This window comes from Symphodus melops (genome assembly GCF_947650265.1).
Source record: "Symphodus melops genome assembly, chromosome: 16".
NCBI classification, from domain to species: domain Eukaryota; kingdom Metazoa; phylum Chordata; class Actinopteri; order Labriformes; family Labridae; genus Symphodus; species Symphodus melops.
In genome coordinates this window covers 9,321,143-9,347,079 of record NC_136706.1, presented here as the reverse complement: position 1 = coordinate 9,347,079, position 25,937 = coordinate 9,321,143, and the positions used below count along the sequence as shown (strand labels likewise).

Genomic DNA, 25,937 nt, shown 5'->3' with positions numbered 1-25,937 from the left:
CAGTCGGGATGTGGAGTGTGCAGAGAACATGTACATCGACATGATGCTCTGGCGTCATGCCCGCCACCTCCTCGAGCAGGTGCGCCTTCGCGACCTGGGATGCTTCTCCGCGCAGCTCGGTTTCGAACTCATCGGCTGGCTGTGTCGGGAACGGAACCGCGTGGCCCGCGTCGACGACTTTGTTTCTGCATTGAAGAGACTCCATAAAGACTTCCTCTGGCCCTTCCCTGTCATCCCGGTGGGAAGCCTCAGCTCGCCCCTGAAGAACGGACGTTGTCGCACAGGTGAGTGGATCAAGATTAAGACTACCGGTACACAGAAGCAGTTTTTTTTTTTTTTTAACCCGCTTTTCATTTTGGTTCCGTTGTAAGCCGTTTGAATTTTTTTGAATTTGAATTTCTGTCTTTGAAGTTCTGAGCACGCGGCTGTTGAAGTCACAGTCAGCTGACAGCCTGCTGAACAGCGACATGGACACGGTTCCCTCCCAGGCAGCTCCAACCAATCACACATGGCTGGACGGACTCGGACAGAGACCCAAAGACATGGACACGGCCTCGTCCGCTCACTCCAACCAACACTCACCACAGACGCACGATGCATTCCTCTCCCTGCTCACCAACAAAGGTAATCAGACTGGACGGATTTATCCATGTCCAGCTATAAATACATCTAAAGAAAGGTCTGTTTTTCCTCTCTATAACCCTCCTCATAATATGTTCTAGATTGACTTATTCCACCTCCCTTCTCTCCCCCTCTAGTGGAGGAGTACAGCGTCGGCTCGGCCACAGACCTGACAGAGACCAGCTCGGTGGTGGATGGTGATTGGACGATGGTTGACGAGAACTCCTCCGCTCTGAGCCTGAGTCAGGCCGAGCTCGAGCACATCTCCATGGAGCTGGCAAACAAAGGTCCTCACAAGTCACAGGTGCAGCTCAGGTGAGAACACGAAAACCTCGCTCCCATGATTTCACTCCAGTCCTGCTCCACGACCTTTTTCAGGTTCAAAGTGAAACTAAAGCCGTCGTCTCTATAACCTGTGTCCTTCAGGTATCTTCTTCATGTGTTTATGGAGGCGGGCTGTTTGGAGTGGTGCGTTGTGATTGGTTTGATCCTGCGTGACGCAAACGTCATAAAGCAGGTGATCGGATTCCTTGACAGCCCCGAGGTTCCCCAAGAAACTGTACAGAGCGTTCGAAACGGCTTATTGGCTGTGGACTCGTGGGCCTCCACTGACTGGTGAGAATATCATTGAGCTGGACGATTCCTCGTGTATTTCTTTCTGCTGCTTTTCTTTCAGTTGACTCGCCCAGCCAATGACGGCGTGCAGGTGAAATTAGGAGTGGCAACGGTTCAGGAATTGGACGTGGCCCAGTGTGAATGTTGTTTACAAGCTCTAACAAACACTGCTACTGACTCTAATTGAATTGTTTAAAGTATTTTTTTGTCTTGTATATTTTTGGTGGCCAAATGTTGTTTTTTTTGTCTTTCTTTGTGTGAATAACTTTGAGTTCAGATTTAACATAATGGGTTAATAGTTGGATAGAGAGATATGTTTTTTTGGGTGATTAAAGGACCTGATTTTGTTACATTCCAGATGTATGAGTATGTGTATCTTGTTTCTTTTTCCAGCCTGGGCTACAAACCGTTCCTGAACCTGATCCAGCCACAGCTGCAGGAGCTGATGGACTCAGCAGCAGGCGAGCCGGTGATTCCCGAGGCCTTCCAGCCGAGCAGCCAGAGCTCCAAGCTCGGCTGCTCTGAAGTTCCGGGAGGTTCTTCAGCGCCGCGGGCGGAGGACAGCAGAAGTGCAGCGTCTCAGCTTGGCTTGGCTCTGCCCTCCCTCGAACCTGCGGGTGCTTTTTCTCGCCCCCCCTCGGAGGACTGTCCTCCTGAGCAGACAGAGGAGCAGGGAGAGGATGAGGGAGCCTACGACTGCACCTTGTCCTGAAGCCAGGAGCCTCCTTTGGACTCTGACCTGTGAACTTTTAGAGCCTCAGGAGCAAAGAAGAAACATAGACTTTATTTTGTGTGTGCGCACAGAAAGTACCTCTACTGCGGGTTCGACTTCAGTCAGTATTATCCACTCAACAAATTTGCCCTTTGTGTCGACTAAAACTCCTGTGGATACTACAAGCAGACACAACCCTCCTCGCAAAAAGACATCATGCAGCCTGATGGTTCCTTTCCAACAGTCAGAAGTATGCCATTTCTTTGGTACACATTTCAAGTGCAACTGGATACTATGACCCGACAAAAAGATTTATTTTCCTTTTGTTGTGGTGCAAAAAATGCAAAAATCAGTTCAGAGGCTTTGTGTGTGTGTGTGTGTGTGTGTGTGTGTGTGTGTGTGTGTGTGTGTGTGTGTGTGTGTGTGTGTGTGTGTGTGTGTGTGTGTGTGTGTGTGTGTGTGTGTGTGTGTGTGTGTGTGTGTGTGTGTGTGTGTGTGTGTGTGTGTGTGTGTGTGTGTGTGTGTGTGTGTGTGTGTGTGTGTGTGTGTGTGTGTGTGTGTGTGTGTGTGTGTGTGTGTGTGTGTGTGTGTGTGTGTGTGTGTGTGTGTGTGTGTGTGTGTGTGTGTGTGTGTGTGTGTGTGTGTGTGTGTGTGACATCATAGCCATCATGCTACATCCCGAAAACAAAACTCTCTAGTCATGAAGTAAACAGTGTGTCCGAGATAAGTGTGCTGTGTGTAGAGAGGGGGTTTCATACTTTCATACCTCATATGATTTTACAATATTTTGTGATAACTTTTTCAAAGAATTGCAACATTGTACAAGAAAAGCTTATTTTTCTACAGATGCCACCTTGTCCCTAGAGAAAAAAAAAAAAAAAAAGTCATGGTATGAATTCTGTGTAATTCTCATGAAGCTATAAACTGAAGATTTCTAAGAAAAACCATCTCTGCTGAACAAATCCACTGATGTGAGTGCAGACTCGTTTCTTTACCACTGATTATTTGGCTCTCTGTAGGGGTCTCCTTCATGCAGACACCCTCCACCTTCGCTACGTTCCAGCCCCCCCGCTGCAGAGCAGATTCATGCTCAGGATACCTGAGGTGAGCATGGTGCAGGGAAGGGCTCAAAAAGAAAAAAGAAAATCATGTGACACTTTATCCGGCTTTCAAACGCACATTTGGGTCACAGTCTGCACGTTGGAGATTTAAAAAAAAAAAAAAAAAAAGTTTTGTAAAATCAGCCTGGCAGATGGTGTGATTCAATCCATCCTGCTATGTAGGTTGATCTTTTATTGTGTGTCACATCATTCAACCTTTTATGGGAAGTGATCAGCATCACTTCCCCCTCCTGATAAACCTTAACTCGAGTCGCCCTCTCACAGCGGTGTGATTCTAAAAGATGGCTGACATTTTGCTGGCTTTGACAAACATTGCATAGCTGTTAATGTGTCGGTTCGTCTCCAGGCAATTCTCGGCTGTGTCAAGAGGTTGATGCAGAAACTGGTACCACCTGAACTCGTCAGGACTTGTAAGGTCACATGTCAGTACCTTCAAACGTTTATCTCGTCTTGGTTGTGTCATGTGTATTTCTGCTTTCGTCCAGATCAACAAACATATCACATCCCTGTACGGCTTGAGACGACTGTCGCTGTTTTGGCCACATGACTTTGTGCTTGTGTGTGGATTTGTGTGTGTAGCACATTGTGTTGACATGCAGTTTGTTTTTAATGGTATTAGTCCTCATATTTACCATTATTTATTGGCATTATAGCTGAGTGGTAATTAATGAGTTCATGCTTAGTTTGTTGTTTGTTTATATGATTGATAACTCTCTCCCCCCCATTGAGTTAATCAATGTCGTGTATTGGCTCTGTACCACAAGCACTAAACGGTTAATCACAGACAGTATTATAATGTGCAATGTATTCAAATGTTACTCAGCTTTATTTTTTTTTTTTATGTGCTTCACTTCCTGTCATTTTTCTTTCTTCCTGAGTTTTCTGCTTCTTCTTTTCATGATCGACCAAATCAGATTTTCGAGGTGAGGTTTGAGAGGACTTACGTTGGTGTGTGGTTTCCGTTCAGTTTCAATTCTTCAGAGCTTTTTTTTTTTTTTTTTTTTTTTTTTTTTTCCCTTCAATTTTTATTGAACACTTTATTCCTCAAAAGGGCAAAATGACTACGAAGCACACGCTTGTTGCTCATGTAAACATGAATTCCCCTTTTTGAACAAGCCTACAGCGCCACATGGTTGCTGCACTGTGAGCTTTACTTGAAAACAGTAACACGATGAACCAAAGACTTTACGTCCAGAGGCCTTCTGTTTGAACTTCTTGACTCATTATGCATGGGGGTAAAAAAAACCCAAACACAAATCCTCCCTGTCATTTAAAACAAACAATACTCTAAACTAATGCTGACAGCATACAAGACAGTTTCCTAAGGAAATGAATATTACAGATGGATTTCCCTGAAAAGAGCAGGCGGGTGGGTGTGTCTGGTGGTACTCGGGTGTCACGTTCACTCAGAGGTTGGACGGCGCTCCCTCCCCTCCTCCTGTGTACAGTGTGGAAGTATTTCCTGTTTCCTGACTCAGAGTGAAGTTTCATTTCTGGGCCGAGAGCAGCAAACAGCCTCAATGCAATGTAAAGATGCTCTCTTGTACATTTGCCTTTTCTATTCAGTTTGGTTTTCTACTTCATTTTTTCCCCCTGTACATACAGACCAATAAATTATTTTTTAAAATGGTTGACCTCATAAAGTACAGCTGAGTTGTTTCTCATCTCAATCTTACCTGTTTTTTTATGCGATAAAATGACGATGAACAGAGGACAGTACAACCAACTAAATCAAAGTAATAAGCATTTTAATTTCTGTACAAGTGCACATTATTAATTCAAGCCTTTTTGCATAATGGAAAATAACCCTGTCCATGAAATCGATGGATACCCTGTAATCAGATCAACTCCAATCTCACATCGACATCACTTCATCCCAATGGACAGATTATGCATTTTAAAAAGAGCAAATTCAGCAGTTAAAAAAAAGAGAAATTGAACTGTTACAGGTATAAAGTCAAAACAATCACAACGGGAACAAAATGATCAGTCATGTAAAAAATAAAAAAAAAGGACAAAAAATAAACTAAAACTTTCATCTAAAACAAACAGCAGGGCTTAAGACGTTTGGATAAAGTGAAAGATGAAGCTACGTCAAAGTGAGTTTACGCTAAAAAAAAAGAAAGAAGACAAAGCTGTGCAGCCTCTCAGTCTTAGCTGAGCGACATTAATACCATAGATTCTATTGCAGAGTGTCACCATGTAAGACTTTTCTTTATATGTTAAATAGCTCTATAGCAGCACTGGTTGTGTGCTGTAGTCTTAACAGTAGGAGAACCAGAGGGGACAGATAAGCAGTTTCACAGCGTTTCCAAAAATCTCCCAAGTTAATCTCACATTGACGGCAGTCTCCTCTTCTAAAAAAAAAAACTCTTGCTCTTTGTATAATCAAGTTTTTGTTACCCCATTAAATGATATAAAGAACCTAATCAAAAATATTGACTTAACCAAGTTTGTCATTTCATGCTTTTATTCAGCCTCTTGACAAAAAAAAGAAAATCGTTGCTTCGCTGCAGATTTTTTAGGAAAACATTAATTCACATCAATAAAGCTTTTTCTCCTAAAGACACTGTTCACACTGAAAGTTTTTTGTTTGTCTGGCTGTTCATGCTGCATTTTAAAAGTAGTTCTCAAACTCCTGTGGGAATCCCTCCACTGATTTAAAAGTGGCATGGATCAGATTTAACTTTGTAGAGCAGATTTAAAATCACTGAAAGCAACTTGAAATTCTCTTGACCACCCAATCACATGTTAAAGGACCGCAACTCAAAAGGCATTTCAGACACCCTGCTCACTAAATGTTTTGGGGGTTTTTTTGTGACAAGATGAGCACATTCATGGTTCTGAATTCAAGCACATCCGAGACAGAAAAAAAAAAAATCAGTTCAAGCTATAAAAAAAATAAAAAATAAAAAACCTTTTACCCTTTGATGCGCAACATTAAATAAAAGGAGCTAAACAAGAAACGGTGTGATCAGTTAGTGTTTCTGTATCGGCTGTGGTTCATGTCAACCCATTAGTAACAGCAGCAGCATTTTATTACAGGACCATACTGGTGTTTTTCTCTCATGTTACAGCACATTTCCATTTTTTCCCATCAGGCACTTGTCCACAGTGAACAGCATGCCTGCTTGTTCTATTGTTAAAGCTACGGGAGGGTTACATGATGTTAACAGCTACACACAGGCATGGTCCGTCAATGTGAATGAACAAAAAAAATAATCCATATCTTGATGAGTAATACAAACCCCCTGTGTTCTTTATCATCACTTTCCTCTCCTGATTTCACTGATATATTCCTCGACTTTTCATAGTGTGATCTGACACAGCAGAGATCTGAGACTGAGAGATGAGTTTAGCCAAAGAAATCTAACCATGAAGCTAATCTGCACTCTCAACTGCATTACACCAACAGCTTCATTAAATGGAGGGGGAGAACAGTTTTAGAAAAAAAAAAGACTTAATATCGATCTTTGGGACAAATGAAGTGGGACTGTATTAGGTCTGTATAGTGGATCTATCAAGTTAATATAGGGGATTTATCAATTCACCAGTCGGCATAAATTAAGTCAATATAATAGAGACCAGATCACGTCAACCAGATTTTTTATCTTGGACTCCTCACTCTTCTTTCACCTTACAGCTGTTTTTCATCCGACTGCTTGCTGGTGTTAATACAGTGAAAATACATAAGTCAAGTATCCAGGACTCCATCTGATTGGTTCAATCTTGGCATGCTGGGTATCAATGGATGGTTCTTATAAATGAAACTGCTCACACTTGTGATGTGTTGTTTAACACGGTCTAGAAACGCAACCTTGATATGCTTGGCTCAGTCTCGGGGTCCTCCCACCTGATAAGGCCTATAGTGAGAATGGTATTCAGACCTAACCATACAAACAACTTCCTTACTCAATATTTCGATGGCGTGATTATCAGATTGTTGTAGACTTGGAGGATATATTGATGGGGGATAAGGCTTTAAGAAGTGCTTTATGACGACTCATAAAAAGCTACTTGTATATGCTAGTTACCGCCTGGTTACTTGTGAATGTGTAGACCTTTGTATCCAGTGTTGCAGGGTTTATTAGCCTAGCTGAGTTCCTTTATTTTAGCTGTGATTTTCTCCGTTTTGTCGCACTGCATCAATCAAAGAAGGGCCAAGTGGAGAAATCCGTTTTAAATTGAGAAGGTGCTGTTTGCAGGCTGGGGATGGACAACAGATAATTCACACAGATTAAAAACTGTACAGTGTAGCACCTGTTAGCTTTAAGACCACTGAGACATTTGTGACTGTCCACTACAGTAAACATTTTGTGCGTCTTTGGAAGCTGAACATTAAGGCCTCCTTCATGTCAGCGTTTCTTCATCCGTGTGACTGGAGCCGAACAGGACAACAAGCGTCATCGCCAGAGCGACGCATCAACACGTGCACACAAAGTAGACGGTGCTCAGTAATCTCACGAAGTGCAAGCTATCTCCCAAGTTTGAAAAACCTGATTTAACTTGTGATTAGATAAAGAGCGGAATCTACCACAAACGAGCAACAAGGTAACATTTGATTTAGAGATTTTAGGGGACTCAACGTGGATGACAAAGCCGTGTGATTTATTTATCAAAACACGACAAAGCCCTTCCTCTGCAGATAAATCTACGAGCCTCCGCTTTGCTAGCAGGAAACGGAGACGAGCCAAAGACAGAGAAGATGATGCTCCACGACTTGTCAAAAAAAATTTCTTCAACATGAATGAGCTTTTAATCTTTCTAACGATGAGACAGTGGTATCTGTTTGGTGTCTGGGCACTTAGTTTTGACCGTTGAGGAGGTAGTGGTGAAACAAAGATAATAAAAACCCATGATGATTCTTTCATGGCATTCTCTTGAGGTGTTCTTTGTGAGGTGGAAACATTAAACCGGTCTTATTAACATCGTTGTGGTTGTGATAATCAGGCTCAAGACAATAACAACAACAAATTAAGAAAGATGCAGCAACACACGAGACACAAGCGTCGTACAGGAAACTGTTGCAACAACAACGCCCCAAAAATGAAATGTGACGAACCAACAGTTCACACAGATGTTTCTGCAGCAGCACCAATTTAGAATAAGCAGAGTGTGGAAAAGGAGCAAGATGAACTACGAAAACTTTAAACATCTGTATGTGATTTATTTTAACACTCTATATCCAAATCACTTTCGGCGGTTCCCTCCTACTTCTCTCATTTTCCTTCTTTCTCCGTCGACAACAACTCAAAAACGTATCTGATCATCAGGGTGCATGTGGTTTTCAGTTGGACTAAAATGCAGCTATTACAATATGGAGTTGGCTTTAGTGTGGTTGAATCAGTTGACTGATTGGAGATTTTTATCGAGACGTAAAGTTTGTCCCTTCAGACCGACAGTCCTCAGAGAAACGTTGCTGTCATTCCAACGTAAAAGATGCAAACCATCAGATCTGAGCTTCCTTTCATAACACAGTCCCTGATGCTGCTGGAGATAACGTGTAGCGTTAAGCTGGAGTCAAGTTCCAAAAGTAGAACAAGTGCGGTGACAGTGAGACTAAATGTGAATCCTCTCACATGAGACAGAACACGCTGGCTGATGATGATGCTCATGTTGAATGTGGAGCTGTATTCTCCAGTTCTCTACAGCAGCAGAGAGATTTTTTTTTTTCCCTGTGTTTTTTTTTTTTATCTCACCCTCCTCAAGCCCAAAAAAATCTAAACTATACGTTTCCTTGAATATCTGAAAAAACCTCCAAATCTCCTATCAGGAACATTACTGTAAATCAAAGGACACAATGACGTATTCAATGTGTTGCTTTCCATTTAACAGGCAAAGATTTCTGCATCTGTTTGCCAGATTCCCTGACATTAAAAGCAGATTGTTGGCATTCCTCCTTGACACACAGGGTTATGACTCGATGCAAATCAGCAGTGTCAGTAAGGAATGATAACTCTATTTCACGGTTAACTGATTAGTTATTACAAAGCGCTGTGTGTGTGTGTGTGTGTGTGTGTGTGTGTGTGTGTGTGTGTGTGTGTGTGTGTGTGTGTGTGTGTGTGTGTGTGTGTGTGTGTGTGTGTGTGTGTGTGTGTGTGTGTGTGTGTGTGTGTGTGTGTGTGTGTGTGTGTGTGTGTGTGTGTGTGTGTGTGTGTGTGTGTGTGTGTGTGTGTGTGTGAATGAAAAGTGACTTTAAGAGTGGAAAATTTTCCAGTTAAAGCCTGAAAAGGCAGAAAAGAAAAGCAGGGATTTTTCTCTTTTACACAACAGACAAACACGTATGTGACAGATAATGACACAGGGACTCTTGAGAACTAGTGCTGAAACATAGTTAGCGTGAGAGGTAACCATGTGACTTCAGGAAGAGAGAGAGAGAGAGAGAGGAGGAAGAGAGCAAAGGACGGGAGTGAGAAAAGCAAAGGCACAGCAGATTTTGTTAAAAAAAAAAACCTTAACTCCTTCATTTCACTAACCCAGGATTGAGCACGAGGCTTGTGGCGCCCAGAGCATCGGGCGGAGACTTTATCAGTCAGTGCTCCGTGTGATCAGCTTTCCTCCGGCATGTCCTTCCTGCTTTGTTAGCCACTAAGCCTACTGACACAGTGATGGGGGGTCTCTCAGGCTGGCTGGGTGGGAGCGTGAGTGAGTGTGAGAGAGTGCGTTTTGTGTCAGAGTGAAAAGGCAGCAGGGTTTGTCCTTCTTGTAACTTGTCTTCCTCGGGGCTCCCCTGCAAGCCCCTCTTCATTTAGTCCTGGTCGTCCTCCCCGGTGACGCCCTCAGTATCTGTACATGTCGTAGGTACTGGCCCAAGACGAAGGGAAAGTCCACGTGGGAAACCTGCGGAGGATGTCGTCAAGTTGAGCAGTCCTCTGGTCTTGTCCAAAGAAATAGTGGGAGGAAATGGCAACAGAGATCATCCCCTCTGGACCTGTTGGGTCAGGGTCCCTGGGAGGCTGGTGGAGAAAGAAAATTCATGAGCATTAGCAAAGGTAACCATGATACACTAAGTTTTTCAGGCTCTAAGAAAACTCCCCTGGTCCTTAGCTTGATTATGGAGCATACTGTATGTTAAGCTCATGCAGGACATTTTGAACAAGTCTTTAAAAAGGTCGTAGAGTTTGTCTCGGCGCATAATTTCTCAAAGCAATTCAAACAGTTCTAATCTCCTCAACTGGAGTTTAAAGGTTTTCACATGACGGGGACACGGTCCAATAGAGTCCTGACTTTAGCTAATCTCCTGCAGACATCCCAGACTGAGGCCCAGGGCAGAAGTTTGGCACAAATCTCAAAATGTAAGGAATGAAAGGAATGATTAAAAAAAAAAAAAAAAAAAAGATCTGAATACAGGGATTGATTTCAGACTGTAGCAGAAGACTCATAATAACATGTGGGCAAGGAAATACATTCTTACAAGAATTATTGGCTGTGTTTGGAAATATGCCTATTCACCTTGTGGCCAAGATAAATACCCCTCAATTCTAAAGCTGAAGGAGGAGTATGGAAATGGCCTGGCTGTGTAAAAAAAGGAAAGAATTCAAACTCCCATCTTCTCTGCTCAGTATATTAATATTAATGAGCACCACATTTAATGTGAACTACAGTATATATATATATATATATACAGATGTATACATGATATATATATATATATATACATCATGAAGCAGTGATTTTTAAGTGATGCTTATACACAAAAAAGGAGTTTAAAACATTTGCAATGAAACACTTTTTTTCCATTACACCATCTCACCCAAAACAGAAGGTACCTTTAATAATTCACACAAAAACACACAAACAAGACCAAAGTTATAAAATCTTTATATGTTCATGAAGTACAGAATAGCTCTTTAGCTGAAAGGACAGTACCTGTATTTCAAACCAGAAGCTCCATGCAGGAGCGTCGAGGCCGTGAGAATAGAAAACAAAATACTCTCCGCTCAGGTCGAACTGAGGAGTCCCGTCTCCGAAGGACCAGGTGGAGAGGCTGGCTCCTCGGTGAGGCATCAGGTACAGAGACATGTGGCTGGGGCCTGCATGACAACAGTGGAAGACACAAGTGTGTGAGTTAAAATGCACACACAAAAACACAACACTATTATGATGATAATTATGATATGGCATTGGTTTTATTGATAGTTTTATCAATGATCAGGGTTATACAGAAAGAGGATTTTGTTCTTTCTGAAGTTCGTCCTGTAAATTTGAGCTCCTGACCTTTCGCGCTGAAGGTCATCTTGACCGTCCCCCAGCTGGTCTCTTCTCTGGACAGCAGGCTGAACTCAATGGGAGAGCTGGGGGAAACTTCTGGAGCAGGAAGGTACCAGTTTTTTCTGCAAATAAACCAAAATCCGTCAAGTCTCATGTTGAAATAAATCAAAGAATGACATGAACAAAGCGCTTAAAAACACAGATGTAAGCTACACAGACGTGTTACTGACTTGCTGAGGAACTTGACGGGCAGAAACCAGGGGTAACCACAGAAGGGCCGGTCCTCTTGGCAGTGGGTGCGAACGCTGTCGTTGATCTCGGGGATGTGAGGTGTGATGTGCTGCATGGCTGTGTAGTCAAAACTGTTGATCCACAGACCTGAGTCCCGGCTCTCCTCCTGGCCCTGAAGATTGTGGAAGGTCCGTGTTGTATGCTGCATTTGGGGCGAATAAAACAAACAAGTAAGATATCTTCTACATCCAAAGCAGACTGGAAACGTGTCATTTTTACTTTTAGGATGGGTAACTTAAATATATGGACAAAAAGAGGAGTCCCGATGAATGCATGATTCTGCTGTTTGTGTGCTGTGACTTTGAACCTGCAGGAAGACTCGTTTGGGCCGGGGGCTGTCTGGACTGCCTGAGTAAGGAAAAAGGAGGCCACAGGACACCAACAGAAACATGATGCTGAATACTGATGCCAGACCCGCCAGGATCCACTTAGTGCTCCGTGCCAGATAGATGAAATGAAGCTGAAAGAGACACAAAATATGACATGTAAGAGGAGTGGAAGAACGGTCGACAACTGCAGTCTTTATGGAGATCACAAAGACATGATGCGTGCTTATTTTTGATGACAAGGGAAATGAACACTGTCAATAAAATAGCTTGAAGCTGTTCAAAAAGAATCTCTGCCAGCAACTTGATCAAAGAATGAATCTGGTCATGTTTTATTCTGTCCCACACACACATCATAATGAAATACTCACAAAAAAGGAGGAGAGGAAAATGGTTGCGAGGGTGACCAAAGTGGCCAGAACCAGCTCAGGAGGTATCTCTGTGCCACTGCGACCCATGATGGGTGTGAAAATCTCAAAGACCACCCAGATGAGGAACATGAAGTGAACATACGGCAGAGTCAGACCAAACAGATAGAGCACACTGTACTTTACTGATGCTCCTGCAGAAAGAGAGAGGGAGAGAGGAAACGCTTTCTTAAAACTTAACCAGCAGAGGATCTAAGAGTCAGGCTGCCCCTCAGATATCACCCCCCCCCCCAAAACAAACCAAAAACTAAATCAAACCTTTTCAGAGCCCAGTGAAGGGCTGAATGTACTTAAAATAAACGACTAAGAAAGTGATTTCCCAAAGTTCTTTAAAAAACTGAGACACCCTGTTAAATAAAATCATCAAACACATACCTTATCTCTTATTCTTAACATTAAGTGTTGATAATCAACAGTCCACAAGTATAAAAGTATAAAACCAGAGTGTTTACTGTCAACAGCTTTCTACTTTCAATCTGGTGAAAACTATGTCCCTACTTTCCCTTTTTATATTTTTGCCAAATAAAAACATATTTCCTGTAAATCAAGTCTCGCTGGAGTGTGTTACCTCTGTGTTTAAATTCTTTGGCCAGCAGCAGTCTGGTGGCCAGTGGGAAGGCCACCATTAGCATTGGCACGTAGGCTGAACACAGGCCTTGCTGGGTCAGCCACACCAGGCTGCAGCACCACAGTAGTAAGCTCACGTCGAAGAAAAGATCGCCAAGCTCCACCAAACGGACTCCCTGCAAACAAAAAAAACAACAATGTTTCAAAAGGAGATAGAGACTGATCTTTATTTGCATTAGCAGGTTACTTACTAAACTAACGTGAGGTTGGTAACCATTCTGCTCGCCAGATTAAAAAAAGAATCTCCAAACTGCTAAAGTAATTACCGTTTCAAGAAACATTTCCTTGTGTCACATTTTGAAATAAAACAAGACAATTCAGATGAAAATACTAAAAGAAATCTTGAGAGTAATACATTCTACATGATAAACAAGCTGCTGATCATACATTTATTCAGTGACAGTCATGTGTCACATTTCTTAAAAGAACTCCTGAATATTTGTACTTGTAGAATTTAGTTCACTATACATCATCATATATTATCATTATATATTCAACTCATCAATTTCATTACATACAATAAAATCCAGTCGTTTTCTTTCTTAGCTTTTATAATCACAATTAAGAATTACTACTGATTGGTATTAGCTCAAAAAACGTCGGCACAATGTGGAGTAATCAAGCCCTTTCTTCCTTCCTCTTTGCTCTAAGTTTTTCCCACAACGAGATGTGTTGACATTCAGGAATGCTTTGCAGGAAATGTGTGGTGGCTCCTAACGCTCCCCATCACCCCTGAAAAGAATCATCTTCTAGAAGAACAGTAGAGGATGCTTCATTGGCCACTCTTCCTTCATTAATCAATCAATTCCTGCCAATAAGACCGTTACTAACTTACGAGGGATTTACTGGAGGAAAATGTCACAAAATATCTTATGTGATATCAGAGAATTTATAGGTAAAGGATATATCCGTATTTAGCTTTCATTTAACATTCATTTAATATTACAAGAGTGATGTGTAAGATAGGAAGGCTTGTGTATCTGTGTTTTGAGTTTGACGTATATCTTGTCATCACAATATGTCAGTTGGGGCGCAGATGGCCTAGCGGTTGGGTCGCGCACCATGTCAAAGGTCAACATTTGGCGACCCAGGTTCAAGTCCGACCCGGGGCTTCTTTCCCACATGTCACTCCCCACTCTACTCTATTTCCTACTCTATACACTGTCATTTCTATATAAAGGCAACCCGGGGGGGCTCGTATCAATGACCTGATATGTTGATTTGCTAAATGACAAATAATTCAAGCTACCTTCATTTTTCAAATACCATTTCAAGACAGAGGCTAATGAGATGTGCAAGTTAGACAGTCTGTTTCATTCGGGATGAAAGCCTGAGGTTGTCTCAGAGAGATTAGTCCTATCAGGATTCAAGATTCAATTCATAAAAGTGGTTAGCTCCTGATGAAAAAAACTTTTTCTAAATAGTGTGCATTTACTTTATGTCAGACATACAATATGTCAGCTGAAGTGTTGCCAACTGCTTCTTAAATACACAAAGTGTAGAGTTAATGAAAAAGCCTCGTGCAGCACAGGCTGAGATGTTAACATTTGATAGCTGTAAAAAGCATGAGATGCTTCTTTTTGGCTGACTTTCCACATCACATTGAGAGAAGCTCGATTGGCCTTAAGCTTTGGTAAAGGAGAGAAAGGAGACTGCTGGTGTGACAACTTTAAACTGCTGTGAAGAGTGGAACTGTCAAGCTTTTAAGTCACTGCCCTTTAGTCTAATGAAACCCAGCTAAAGTAAATAAACACAGTGCTGAAGTTGAGTCTACGCGGTGTTTATTAGAAAGATGAAGAACGACTACCTGCTAAACAAGAAGCTATTCATAGTTTAACTGTTTTATTCTTCAACAGAAAATGTCCCCTCTCATCTTCAGCCAGTATTTTCTCATTCAGCTTTGAGCTCTATTTTAGGAGGAAGTCACATCCTTCAAAGTAAAGCATATCATGGATTGTATAGAAGGTTTAAACGAGGCTGACCAAAGTTTACATTTTCTAGAATGTACCTACGGTAAAAATAAAACATTTTCTATTTGACTTTTTATTGAGTATATATATGAAAGCGTTTATTTGGAGACATGCTGTTCACACTCACAGGCCTAATATAAACACGCACAAACAGGACCCATCGACATGCACAGAGGAAGGGGGCTGCACACAGGGGGGCACACTTGAGCTATTCAGGGTTGCTCGAGGACACCTTGGCAGGACTCAGGAAGTAACCTGGCACTCTCGCTACCAGCACAATTTCTGTACTTTGGTAAGTCCTTGGACTTGAACCGGCAACTCTCAAGTTTCAAACCCAAGTCTCTATGAACTGAGCTACTGTCACCCCTTCTTGGTAATGAGTTACATGAGGCTTTTCTTTTTTTGCAGCATTAAATTGGGGGGCAACGTCATCTTTATATGTTGAAAAAGAAAGGGACAATTTGTAGGGCGAGACAAGGCAAGGCAAAATGTAAACTGATAACTCCACTTACTCCAAAGTACAAGTTCTTAGCCAGCGTATGAACGAGGACCATCTTGCCTGTGGCAGCAGACCCGTACAAGCAGATGGAAGCGTAGAAGTGGGTGTACCAAAACATAGAGCGGCCCAACAGTGTGATGAGTAGAGCAACAATCAGCACGGAGAGCAGGGTGACAAGCCAGCTCAGGACAGTTACACCTGTGGCACAGGCCAAGTCTCGGACATAGCGACCACCTGAGCGAGATTGAGACCAAAGGTTAGTGAAGCAACCAAAACAACACAAATGAATGAACACAAATGAAAAACACAAGAAACAATCTCAGGCCTATCATTGACCCCTGAGGAACTCCACAGTTAATATCCATGCAGACTTCTCTTTAAAAAATGTTATTTCTAAAATATCTTCTCAACCAGGTCAGCACAGCCTTACCATACTTTCTAATTCATATGGTCAACCATTATGATGGAAAATACCTTGATATTTCTTTTGGTCCTTGATATTTTTATTATTATTTTTATTTTTAACTCGTTTTTTTTTTTTTTTTTTTTTACTTTTTTTGACTTTTGACTTCTTGTTTTGATTCTGCACTACTGCTGCTGTAACGCCTGAATTTCCCCATTGGGGATCAATAACGTAACATCCTATCCTATCCTACTTAATAACCCTTCTTAATGTTAGTTTTTTTTTTAAACAATGGCATATGTCACAAAAAGAAAAGCAAACAATGCATACATCCAAGAAAGGAAATTAAAGCCTACCCCGATTGCCTGGAAGGGAGGCTTTCCTGGCCAGATAGAGGAAGGTGGCCATGGCTACCATGTAGTTCAGGATGGTGCCAACACGGGCCGGGTAAGCCACAACGATTACCCCTAACAGGTCAAAAAACACCATGTTGCCGTGGCGATATTCCGAGGAATCGGCCAACTTCTCTGACATTACCAGATATCTCAGGACGGCCAGGATGTTGTCACCTACAAAGAGAAAAGGAGTCTTGAAGTGAACAGGGGAGTGACAGTCTGTGGTACATTGTTTGCAGAGAGGTTCATTTAAACATGGACTTAAAGAGAGACCCAATGGATTCCTGTCTACTGTGGTTCAGTATTTGACTGAATGTGAGAGTGATGACATCACTCTTAAAAGTGAAAAGGGATCATCCTTTGAGGAGCTGACACACCACATGCAGTAGGCAGATTTTATTGATGACTCAGGATAACCCTCTGAACAGAAGGCTGCCCTGATGAAGCGGCTTTTGTCATTTCTGTCATGCCAGGCAGACTGTATTTTTTCAGGAACAAAACCCGAGCACATGAGGAGCATATTAATAATGAACAATGCATACGAGTAAATTAAGGTCCAGTTACTCTGAATGAAGCCTTACAACTGCTGCAGTTAGATAACGGTTTATTTTGAAAGGAAATTGAATTGGATTTTAATGTTAAAAACAATTTATGAACAGTTCTAAACAAACTATTGGATGACGATTCCATCAGAGGAAATATCATTCACATGCCAGGTCCTAATGTGCATGAAAGAGTGTAGTGTGTGTGTGTGTGTGTGTGTGTGTGTGTGTTATGGCCCCTTTGGTATCTTGTGGTTGTGGAAACAGCTGAATGAGGACTGAATGGCAGTAAATGTAGATGAGAATAAAGCTATGTGAGCGTTCAGGAAGTGTTTGTTAGTTGCTGCTGCCTGAGGAAGAGTTTATCTGTGCTGCCTGCATGTCTACACACAGTTAACAACACACACACACACACACACACACACACACACACACACACACACACACACACACACACACACACACACACACACACACACACACACACACACACACACACACACACACACACACACACACACACACACACACACACACACACACACACACACACACACACACACACACACACACACACAGAGATAAGACAAAGCTCCATTGTTCCTCCGCCTGGTGGGCTCTTCGTGGCCTCAAAGTGTAAACAAGTGAGTGTACAACATCTACTTGTTCTTGTCGGGGCTGCATTGTGATTAACCCACCCCTTTCATTTTTTGCATTTCACTTTGTCTATAGACAAATTGTCCGTTTAAATCATAAAAATTACTACTGTGTAAATGTATTTGTTACATTACCATGCATCATTTTTACAGTTAGATTTTCATGATCCAGGCTAAAATTGATTTGACAAAAGCACATCAACTTCAGAGCCATGCCAGCCTTCAGCCTACTCTAATTTGTCCAACAGAAGAGCTGTGTTGCAGGAGCTTTGAAAAGATGTGGGTTAAGCTATAAAAGCTGCTATGTTCATCAAAAGCACCAACAGAGAACAGCCACTGATGTATCTTCCTCTTCAACTGCCCCTCTGCTATATCCACTCACAACCGTACACAACTTTTCATCTCTACAGACTGAAAATACCTCCGAGCCCTTGCTATAATCTCACTCCCTCTCTCTAATAATTTATGCCTTTCACTCTGAGTTACTGTACACAGATGAAGAGGAGGGAGATTTCCAGAAGCTGCTGAGGGAGGGAAGAAAGATGCCAAATGTCAAAGGTTTTTTTTTTTTTTTTTTTTACTGCTGACTGCCTGGATTCTCTGCTATGTAAAGCAAAATAATTCAGCAACACAGATGCACGAGGAAAATGAGAGCCAGCGCAAGAGTAAGCAGCAAGCGTCTGTCTGTAGAAAACATGTGCTGAGAGGGTTTTTCATTGGCCACTCTTTTTAAGAGACCGATGCACACACCTGCTAAAAAGCACTGGATATATACAATTTCTTTGAGTGTTGCAGAAATGTAAAAAAAAAAAAAGAAAGAAAAAACACGTTCGCACCAGCTCTTTGTATTGAGTCTGTCAGGATCCTGTCAGCAGTGTCGTACTTGGTATGGTAGATGAAACCGTTTTCAATGAAAGCCAGATCAATCCCTGTAACGAAAACAATAAGGTAAGGTCAAAACGGGAAAACATTAAATTGTTAAAAAAAAGGATGTACAATAAACCATCTGTACTGTGCCCTTTTGTCAACTCTGCTTCATCCATCATACCATTTAATACTCCTTTAATTCTGTGAAGTGTTACCTGGGATGTTACCAAAGTCTCTGTAGATGCGGAAGTCAGTGTCAGAGGGGATGATGCCACTCTGGAAGACCTCCTGACCAACCACAGAGGCGAAGGGATGTTTGGCTGCTTGAACGTAGGCCTGAACCAGCCACGGGTTCTCCGGACCTTCAGGAGCAACACGATGGTTATTCTACATGTTGGAAGAGTCTCTCAATTTCCAAGGCTATCTTTACCACTGGGTGTGTGTTTTGTTTTGAAGTCATTTTATTTAATGGATAGCATATAGCATTTGTGCAGGGTAAGAGCACAAGATGAGGTCTGCCATATAAATGCATTGTTACAAGCACCTCAGGAGCCATAATCAGGGTTTGTAATCCATATAGATAAAGAACAGTGGCAGCGGGCCAGAGGGCAACAAGGGCATTTACTGTTAATGTAAAACTAGTATTAGACTCTACTCGTCTCTAACAGCAAAGACAGCATTGTGTTTATTTACATGCTTTCCGTATAACAGGAGAAAGAGCTACTATAAGCATGGCTGCACACACAAATAAGAAAAAGCGCTAACATGCAAATAGGACCCATCTGTCAAACAGAAATGTTAAAGTACCTGTCTGGAAAACAACCTCCTTGCCACCGACACCTGCAGCCTCCAAGTTAATAAAAGCCCGCACCTGCTTGGCCCAGGGATGTTGTGTAATAAAACCGTGACTGGCCTGAGATGAAGATTTTAAGATTAGGGGGAAAAAAAGAAAAATAATCAGGAAGGAAGGAGGCTTTTTTAAATTCAGTAGCAATCCAAAGTGGTGAAGACAGGTGATACGTCCAAAGTGTCCTTGTCACTTTCATTTTACCTGTAGGATGTTTTCCTCTGCCCCATTGAAGAGGAAGATAACTCCGTGACGAAGAGGAGTAGACTGGTTTGCCAGAGAGTGGAGGACTTCCAGCATCACTGCACAGCTCACTGCATCGTCACTGGCACCTAAAACAAGGACACCAGCATATGTGTGTCAAAACCACTAAAAAGCCAGCGTGACTAAAGTGCACTTCTTCTTTTACAATCATATCAAGTGAAGGGAGCTTGGATTGGTCAACTCATGCTGATCCAGTCTCTCCAGTCCATCTCACTTTAGAAGACTAGATTTCTTTATAATAACACAAACAAACCAAGAGGGAGCAGAGTTGTATGTATGAGTAAACAGGCAAGCAATGTGACGAGCTGGTAAAAAAAAAAGAAAAGAAAAGAAAAGAAAAACTGTTCCCACCAGTTGTATGAGGGTGAGAACAAAAAGAGAAGGGTGACAGGGAGAAGCACAGGAGGGACCATGTGACAGGAGCATGTGATGAAGAGAGATTACAGAAACTTAAGTGGTGAGGAACATGATTTACAGAGAGAAAGGGAGAAAAATGCTAAAAAGATCTGAGGGCCAAAGAGAGACATCATGTGATGCAGCTTTCTGGATTGAATGAATTGGTGAAGTGGGTGTTGGTGGCCTGTTCTCTGTCTGTCAGGGTACCATTCAGGCTTCTGTTGCTCCACTTGTGTGACCATCATTGTCTCAAAACACAGTGTGAGTGTTAGGAAGATGGCAAAATGTGGGCTCAATTGTCGCCCTGTGCTTTACTTAGTTTTAAACAAACAAATTTCCATTTCTTTCTGCATGGGTCTGTTTTTTTTTATTTTCTACTTCCTCTCCTAAAATCAATGACTTGGCAAGCAGTGGTGGACAGAGAAATGTATGTGTATCTTCCTAGTCCTCACCTCTTTGATCAGTGTTCACACGCATGTGCTGTTTAAAGTAAGGCTGTCAACTACTAGGTATATTTTTAATTGTGCCTCATCGCTAAATTTGCAATTTATGGCATTGCTAATGGCATTTTTGAAAGTCCATTATTTTGCATTTCAAAACTGTTTTTATCACCCTTTATTTTGAATGTGTGTACTGTTTTAAACTAATGGCACTTTACTTCCTGTTTGGATACAAACCCACACAATTAAGAACTTCAGATAGATCTCATCTCACGACATTAACTCAACAATGGAAAAGGAAACTTTTTGAGGATGATAATGGTAATGAAAACAGCCTAAAGGGAAGGTTTGATATTACAAGGTGATTGCTGATTTTCTAATTGAGAAGAGCCATTCAGAGGCACAGCGGGTCGTTCTCTTCCATCACTGTAAACACATGGAGAGGCTATGGTGGCTTACGTAAGGTGTGCCTAAAGGGACAAAATAGAATGCAGTTGAAAAAAATGAATGCATTGATTTTGTACCCTATTCGCATTTTCATTAACGCTGTCAGAGCTGGTTAAAAGTCAAAACATAAGTTTTTCCAACAAGCTCTAGGATGTGGAATAAAACTCAAATTCCTGCTTTGAACAGAAGACAAAAGACAGAAACACTCTGAGCACAATGGCTCCTTATCATAAACAAACAGCCTTATTACTGTGTGGTCCAGATATGAGCCACTGCTCAAAGCAGCTTCCTGTTAAAACCACCAAATGGTTATTTGCAATCATTTACAAGACCCAGTTCAGCTCTAAATCGTCTGTATTGGCTTTCCATAGCGGTCTTATCTGCCTGCCATGTGATACACATGACTACATTGAGGGTTTTTTTTTAAAATAAAACTCCAGAGGCTGTTGCTCGGTGCTGATCAGTCCCCACATTCACACGGTAGCCATTCGTCTCTCGCACATGAAGGAAAAGGCTCAAAGGATGTTATGATGTCACGCTGTTGTGCTACAGGTTTGTAAATTGCATAAATGTAGGCAATCTTGTTATTTCTTCAAAAAGCAAATAAAAACACAACGTATTATTTAAAGTTGAATGTATTTCAAGTATAAATGAATACAATGCAATAAAAGTAATGGTTTGTATTTTGAGAGGTTTAATTAGAACATTTGCTCTTTATTTGCAGTGATTAAAAAGATTGTAAACGAAGATGACCAAATGTGTGGCGCTGTGTGTTAAGCAAGAAAAGATTTATCTTATATTATCTTTAGAAGCTATTTGGGTTGTGTTTTTTTTTTTGTTAGACTCACCTTGTTTGTCAATATTGATTTTAACAAGATAAACCCTTAGGACAGTCAACTCGTTCAACTTGAAAGCAAAGCAAACCTCAAATTGACCAGAAGTTTCCATTACAAACCCAGATATTAAGGTTTGTATTATTTTGTCAACACTGTTGTGTCAAAGAGGGAAATTGAGCGACTACATCTTTAGTAACAATTCAAATAAAATGATACAATGAATGGATAACAAACAATAGTTTTGCTTGATAGACAATGATTAAAGCATATTAGATGTGGATTCTTTTCACTTTTAAATGAAGTTTGCTAAAGGTGTGAATGTTTTCTATATACCTGATCTAAACCTCAGGCCATTAGCATTGGCTAAGGTTCTTCAAGACATAAAGAAACTTTTTCGAACCTGGACTGTTGGCCACTGAGTCGAAGTGGCAGTTGGCTAGCATGAGATGCTGCGCCCCGCCCTTCGGCTCCAGTCTGACCGCGATGTTTGTGACACGGTCATAGAAACTGGTGAAGCCGCCGAGGAAGTCGATGGAGAAAGAGCCTGTGGGGCGCTGCACCTCCACCATGAGCTGATGGGGACCCGCTGCCGTCTCCGCGCGGATGTTATTGATCTGCTCCAACAGATAGTTGACCGTCAGGACTTCATTCTCCGGGCTGCCCACAGGTCGAGGGCCGACACTGGTGATCTGCTCCAAGTGCCGTCTGGATTGTGAAGCAAAAAGTAAGAGACAACAGTGAGGCTGCATGAGTAATTCATTTACAACAACCCAATATGACCCTGTGTGATAGTAGAGCAAACCAGGTTCAAGCTTAGATAAAACAACAGACTGAGTTTGTCAAAAGAGCGTTCACCAGAAGAGATAGTATCCTTTTTATTCTTTCAGAAATGTGACAGATTGGACAGATTTGCACTTGTGTTGGATGATAACTGAATGGAGTGGTGAGTGACTAGAATACATATTTGTATGTCTTTTCACCCAGACCCATCGTTTGAATGAGATTTAGAAGAGACTGTGGACAAGACAATTCACGGTCTCATGTAAAGGTTCGAAGCATCTCTCCCACTTCATATAATGAGGAGTCATTTCTGTTTTTAATGGACCAGGAGGAGCTGAATCGATTTACCCGATGCTCCAACAATGACTACAAAATCAATTCATTTATATTCAGTTAATCGATTGGTTGGTGAGTTATTTTCTTTTTTTTTCCTCTTTAAAAGGGCAGAGTTGGTAATGCTCAAAAAATAGCATGATTTCAAAAGTAGCATCCCCGCTGTGCTTCCTCAAAAGCCCCGCCCCTCATTTGTATGCAACAAGTGCCATTGGTCCAGAAGCGGACCTCAGCTCGTGCTTTGAGTGTGGGCTCGTGCATGCACGGGGAAGAGAAAGAGGAAAGGAGACGGGGAGGCGTGATTGGCTCATCAGATTGGTACCTCGTCTTAAAATCTTAAAAAGTGTATCTGGAGAAAATCAACAACCCTGCCTTTAATAGAAGGATGACCTGGGATGGGAATTGCTTTCCAATGACGGCCCAACAAAAGAAGAGACTAGATATAAACGTTGTTTTGTTTTTTCATCATTCTCCAGAACATGTTTGTCTTGTCTGCCGAGTCCTGAGTTTGGTCTACAGCCTTGACTTACTTGGTCAGGTCGTGTACTTTTGCTCTGACCTTGTACTCCCTCGTTGCTGCACAGATAAAACTCCTCTCAAAGATGGAAACAGGAAATGAAGCAAAGCAACCAATATGGGAGGAAAAAAATGCAAACAGATGCTCTCCCTCCTCTTTCCTTTAAAGGAGCAACTGCTAATGGCTCTTTACCGCAGTTATCCAACAATCACCAGCGTTACCTCCAGTGCCAGCATCTCTGAGCTTCAAGCTCATAAATCAGATCTGTGCTGGCAGGACAAGCATCCATGAAAGCCATGATTGTGACCAAAGAAGCTCAAAGCCTTAATCAGTACAAATGTACTATGATGGACTCTCTTATAGAGAAACCAGCCAAATGATGGCAAATCCCATCGGCCGAGCACATTCAAGAGCTCAACCGCTGCTGTGCAGATCATAATCCGAATCTCTCTTTTACCCAGAAATTGAACATCTGATCAAAGCTGTTGCACTGTGAGCTCAGTCAGATCACTTCATCTGAACATGCTGCAGCTTCTGTGTATGATCAGTGAATATGGATTCCTGTGGTCAAAATGAGTGTGTCCAATGTTCACTATTTTTAAAAATGTACATTCCCTTTAATGTTATAAATAAGGCAAACAGATTGAAATCACTATCTAAAAAGCAACAAAATGGTCTTTAATATTTTAGAGCTTTGAATGTTACACATCAGCCGATCTTCAAACTGTTTTATTAAATTGAGTTTTTCATCAAATGAAACAAGGTACAAATGGATGCTTGGACCAAACAGATGTGTAATGAGAGAATCATTAAGACTATCAAGTGTTAAAAACTAAGTTAGTAAAGTTCTGACCCATTTCTTGGATCATCTCTTCCTTGGATTATTGTGCACCGATCTTGTCTAAATAAATGAACTGGACTCTTTCTTTAGTCCTGCAGTCTGACATTTGGCTCTATTATCTGATTCAGTGTGAGAATTAAAATATGATCATGCACCAGCTCTGCCTAAATTTAATCTTTATTACAGCTTAACAATTCCATAATATATTCTTAGAAATTGTCTACATGCACGTGTACTGCCTTAATTCTTCGTTTATTTCAGTTTAAATCTGCTTTTAGCACGTTTAGTTGATGCTTTTGAGCAGGCTATGTCCTGTTTAATTGTTCCAGCATCATGGAGGTCCAAAATATGACAGGTAAACGTCTCAGAAGTTGAAACACCTGTCTCTACCTAACAGGTAAAAAGGTGCTGCTGGAGGTGGAGGTGAGCTCACACCCGGTAGTGGTTTCTAGGCGGGTCTGTTTCCAAACTAGAGGAAAGGTTAGCTCCAGCACAGCTCACCGTCTGAAGACAAAAAAATGGTGAAGGTAACAGCAACAAACTCACCTGGCTCTCAGGGCGTTGAACTCGCCACTCGGCTTTCCAATGACGAGCTGCTGTAAAGAAAATTGAACGAGTCCCCACAGCACCAAAATAAACACAGCGACCAGGGAAGCTGCCAGTCCTTCCCGCAGGAGGTAAATGTTCACTTCGGGCTTCCTCTTCGGGTCGCCGTTATTGTAGCCGTTATTCCCGCAACGGTCACGGGAACCGTCGTTATCTTGCGCCACGTAATTTTGTGTCCCGAAGGGTTTTATTCTCCGGAAAGTGGTATCGCTCTCCATTTTTGAGCCAGCGGTACATCAGCTGCAAGCGTCGCTCTCAGGCGTCGCTTTTTTTTCCTTTTTTTTCTTCTGGTGAACCTACGGACGGATCGTGTTGAAGGACAAACTTCAGTGATGCGAGGGCGTTTGGCAAAAGCGTTTGAATAATCTAAAGCAGTGAAATAGAGGAGAAGAGTATAGCACACACATTGTTTCAAATAAATTCAACGGCACAAATGATTAGTAGCAACAAACAAATGTTGTTGATAATGTACAGAAATATGGCATACATGCTCTTAAATCCCAAGAGTTACATTTGTGAACTTTAAGGATCCTATATAATATTTACAGTCTCTGCTCTCGTGTCTGTGAATAATATACATATGTATTGTAGCATCTATCTTGGCCACACTTAGAAGTGACACTCTTCCCATTTAACCCTTTAAAATAAAGCCAGTGACTTTATTGAACAAATTACCGACCTAGTCCTTTAACATGAACTCAACGACCCTCGAAGAAATCCAGCACAAAGGTCCTTAATCCTTGATTTCGGAGATTTAACACAAATGCATAACATTCTCACTGACTTAAAGGTCACGATGTCCTTGAGATATACATCTATTACAAGTGTCTACATCCATACATCTACTGAAGTGGACATTTAAATATTTCAAATATCTAAAAAAAAAAGAAAGAAAGATATTCAGGGAATATTAAACCTTATGCCGCGTTAAACCAAACCAACAGCCATTGTTTGCTTTACAGAGTAGGCTATCATACACAAAGCATGATTTTTGGAGCTTGTTAGAGCCATTATACTTACTATAATGTTGTTGAAAAGGTCATTTTAAATCCTTGCAATTTAAAAGTTATTTGGATTTTTCTTTTCGCCCAACTAGGATATTTGTATGAAAAAGGAGCAGAAAGAAGAACTATGCTTCAGTACTTCAGAACTAAATTAGTCATTATTATATATTGTTGTTGTTGTTATTATTATTATTATTATTAATAATAATAATGTATTCATGGGTGATCAGTGATTAATGTTACTCAACCATGGACTTAATAAATAAGATTTCACACGAGTTGCGACGATGCTTTTCTGGTGCTTTGACGCCCCCGTGAGGACTAAATGGGAATAGCAGGTTA

The 25,937-nt window shown here is 41.5% G+C and overlaps 2 protein-coding genes across 2 annotated transcripts in view; one reads left to right on the top strand and one right to left on the bottom strand.

The window, feature by feature from the left end:
- ric1 (RIC1 homolog, RAB6A GEF complex partner 1) overlaps positions 1 to 2,385 on the top strand; it is a 28,741-nt gene extending 26,356 nt beyond the window's left edge. The window contains exons 23-27 of the mRNA XM_079363992.1: positions 4 to 284; positions 412 to 624; positions 759 to 936; positions 1,048 to 1,236; positions 1,630 to 2,385. Of these exons, the coding sequence (XP_079220118.1) occupies positions 4 to 284; positions 412 to 624; positions 759 to 936; positions 1,048 to 1,236; positions 1,630 to 1,948 (1,180 nt within the window). The 3' untranslated portion in view covers positions 1,949 to 2,385. The remainder of the gene's footprint in view (positions 1 to 3; positions 285 to 411; positions 625 to 758; positions 937 to 1,047; positions 1,237 to 1,629) is intronic.
- A 2,411-nt stretch (positions 2,386 to 4,796) lies between these two features.
- ermp1 (endoplasmic reticulum metallopeptidase 1) lies at positions 4,797 to 24,917 on the bottom strand. Its single transcript, XM_079363850.1, has 15 exons — positions 24,532 to 24,917; positions 21,915 to 22,219; positions 19,336 to 19,463; positions 19,092 to 19,197; positions 18,500 to 18,646; positions 18,254 to 18,346; positions 16,181 to 16,393; positions 15,435 to 15,655; positions 12,894 to 13,068; positions 12,269 to 12,459; positions 11,879 to 12,031; positions 11,511 to 11,713; positions 11,287 to 11,402; positions 10,939 to 11,102; positions 4,797 to 10,025 (listed from the first exon to the last, which is right to left on the bottom strand). The coding sequence occupies exons 1-15, from the start codon at positions 24,807 to 24,809 to the stop codon at positions 9,849 to 9,851; spliced, it is 2,670 nt and encodes an 889-aa protein (XP_079219976.1). The 5' UTR covers positions 24,810 to 24,917; the 3' UTR covers positions 4,797 to 9,848.
- Positions 24,918 to 25,937: the final 1,020 nt, after the last annotated feature.

What these genes read in the sequence shown, in the direction of transcription:
- ermp1 (XM_079363850.1), bottom strand. Translation starts at nt 24,809, where the DNA reads ATGGAGAGCGATACCACTTTCCGGAGAATAAAACCCTTCGGGACACAA. An exon ending in CCAAACGAGTCTTCCTGCAG is followed by an intron (nt 11,714 to 11,878) that starts GTTCAAAGTCAC and finishes CCCCAAATGCAG; the next exon opens with CATACAACACGGACCTTCCA. An exon ending in CCCGTCAAGTTCCTCAGCAA is followed by an intron (nt 11,403 to 11,510) that starts GTCAGTAACACG and finishes GTTTATTTGCAG; the next exon opens with AAAAAACTGGTACCTTCCTG.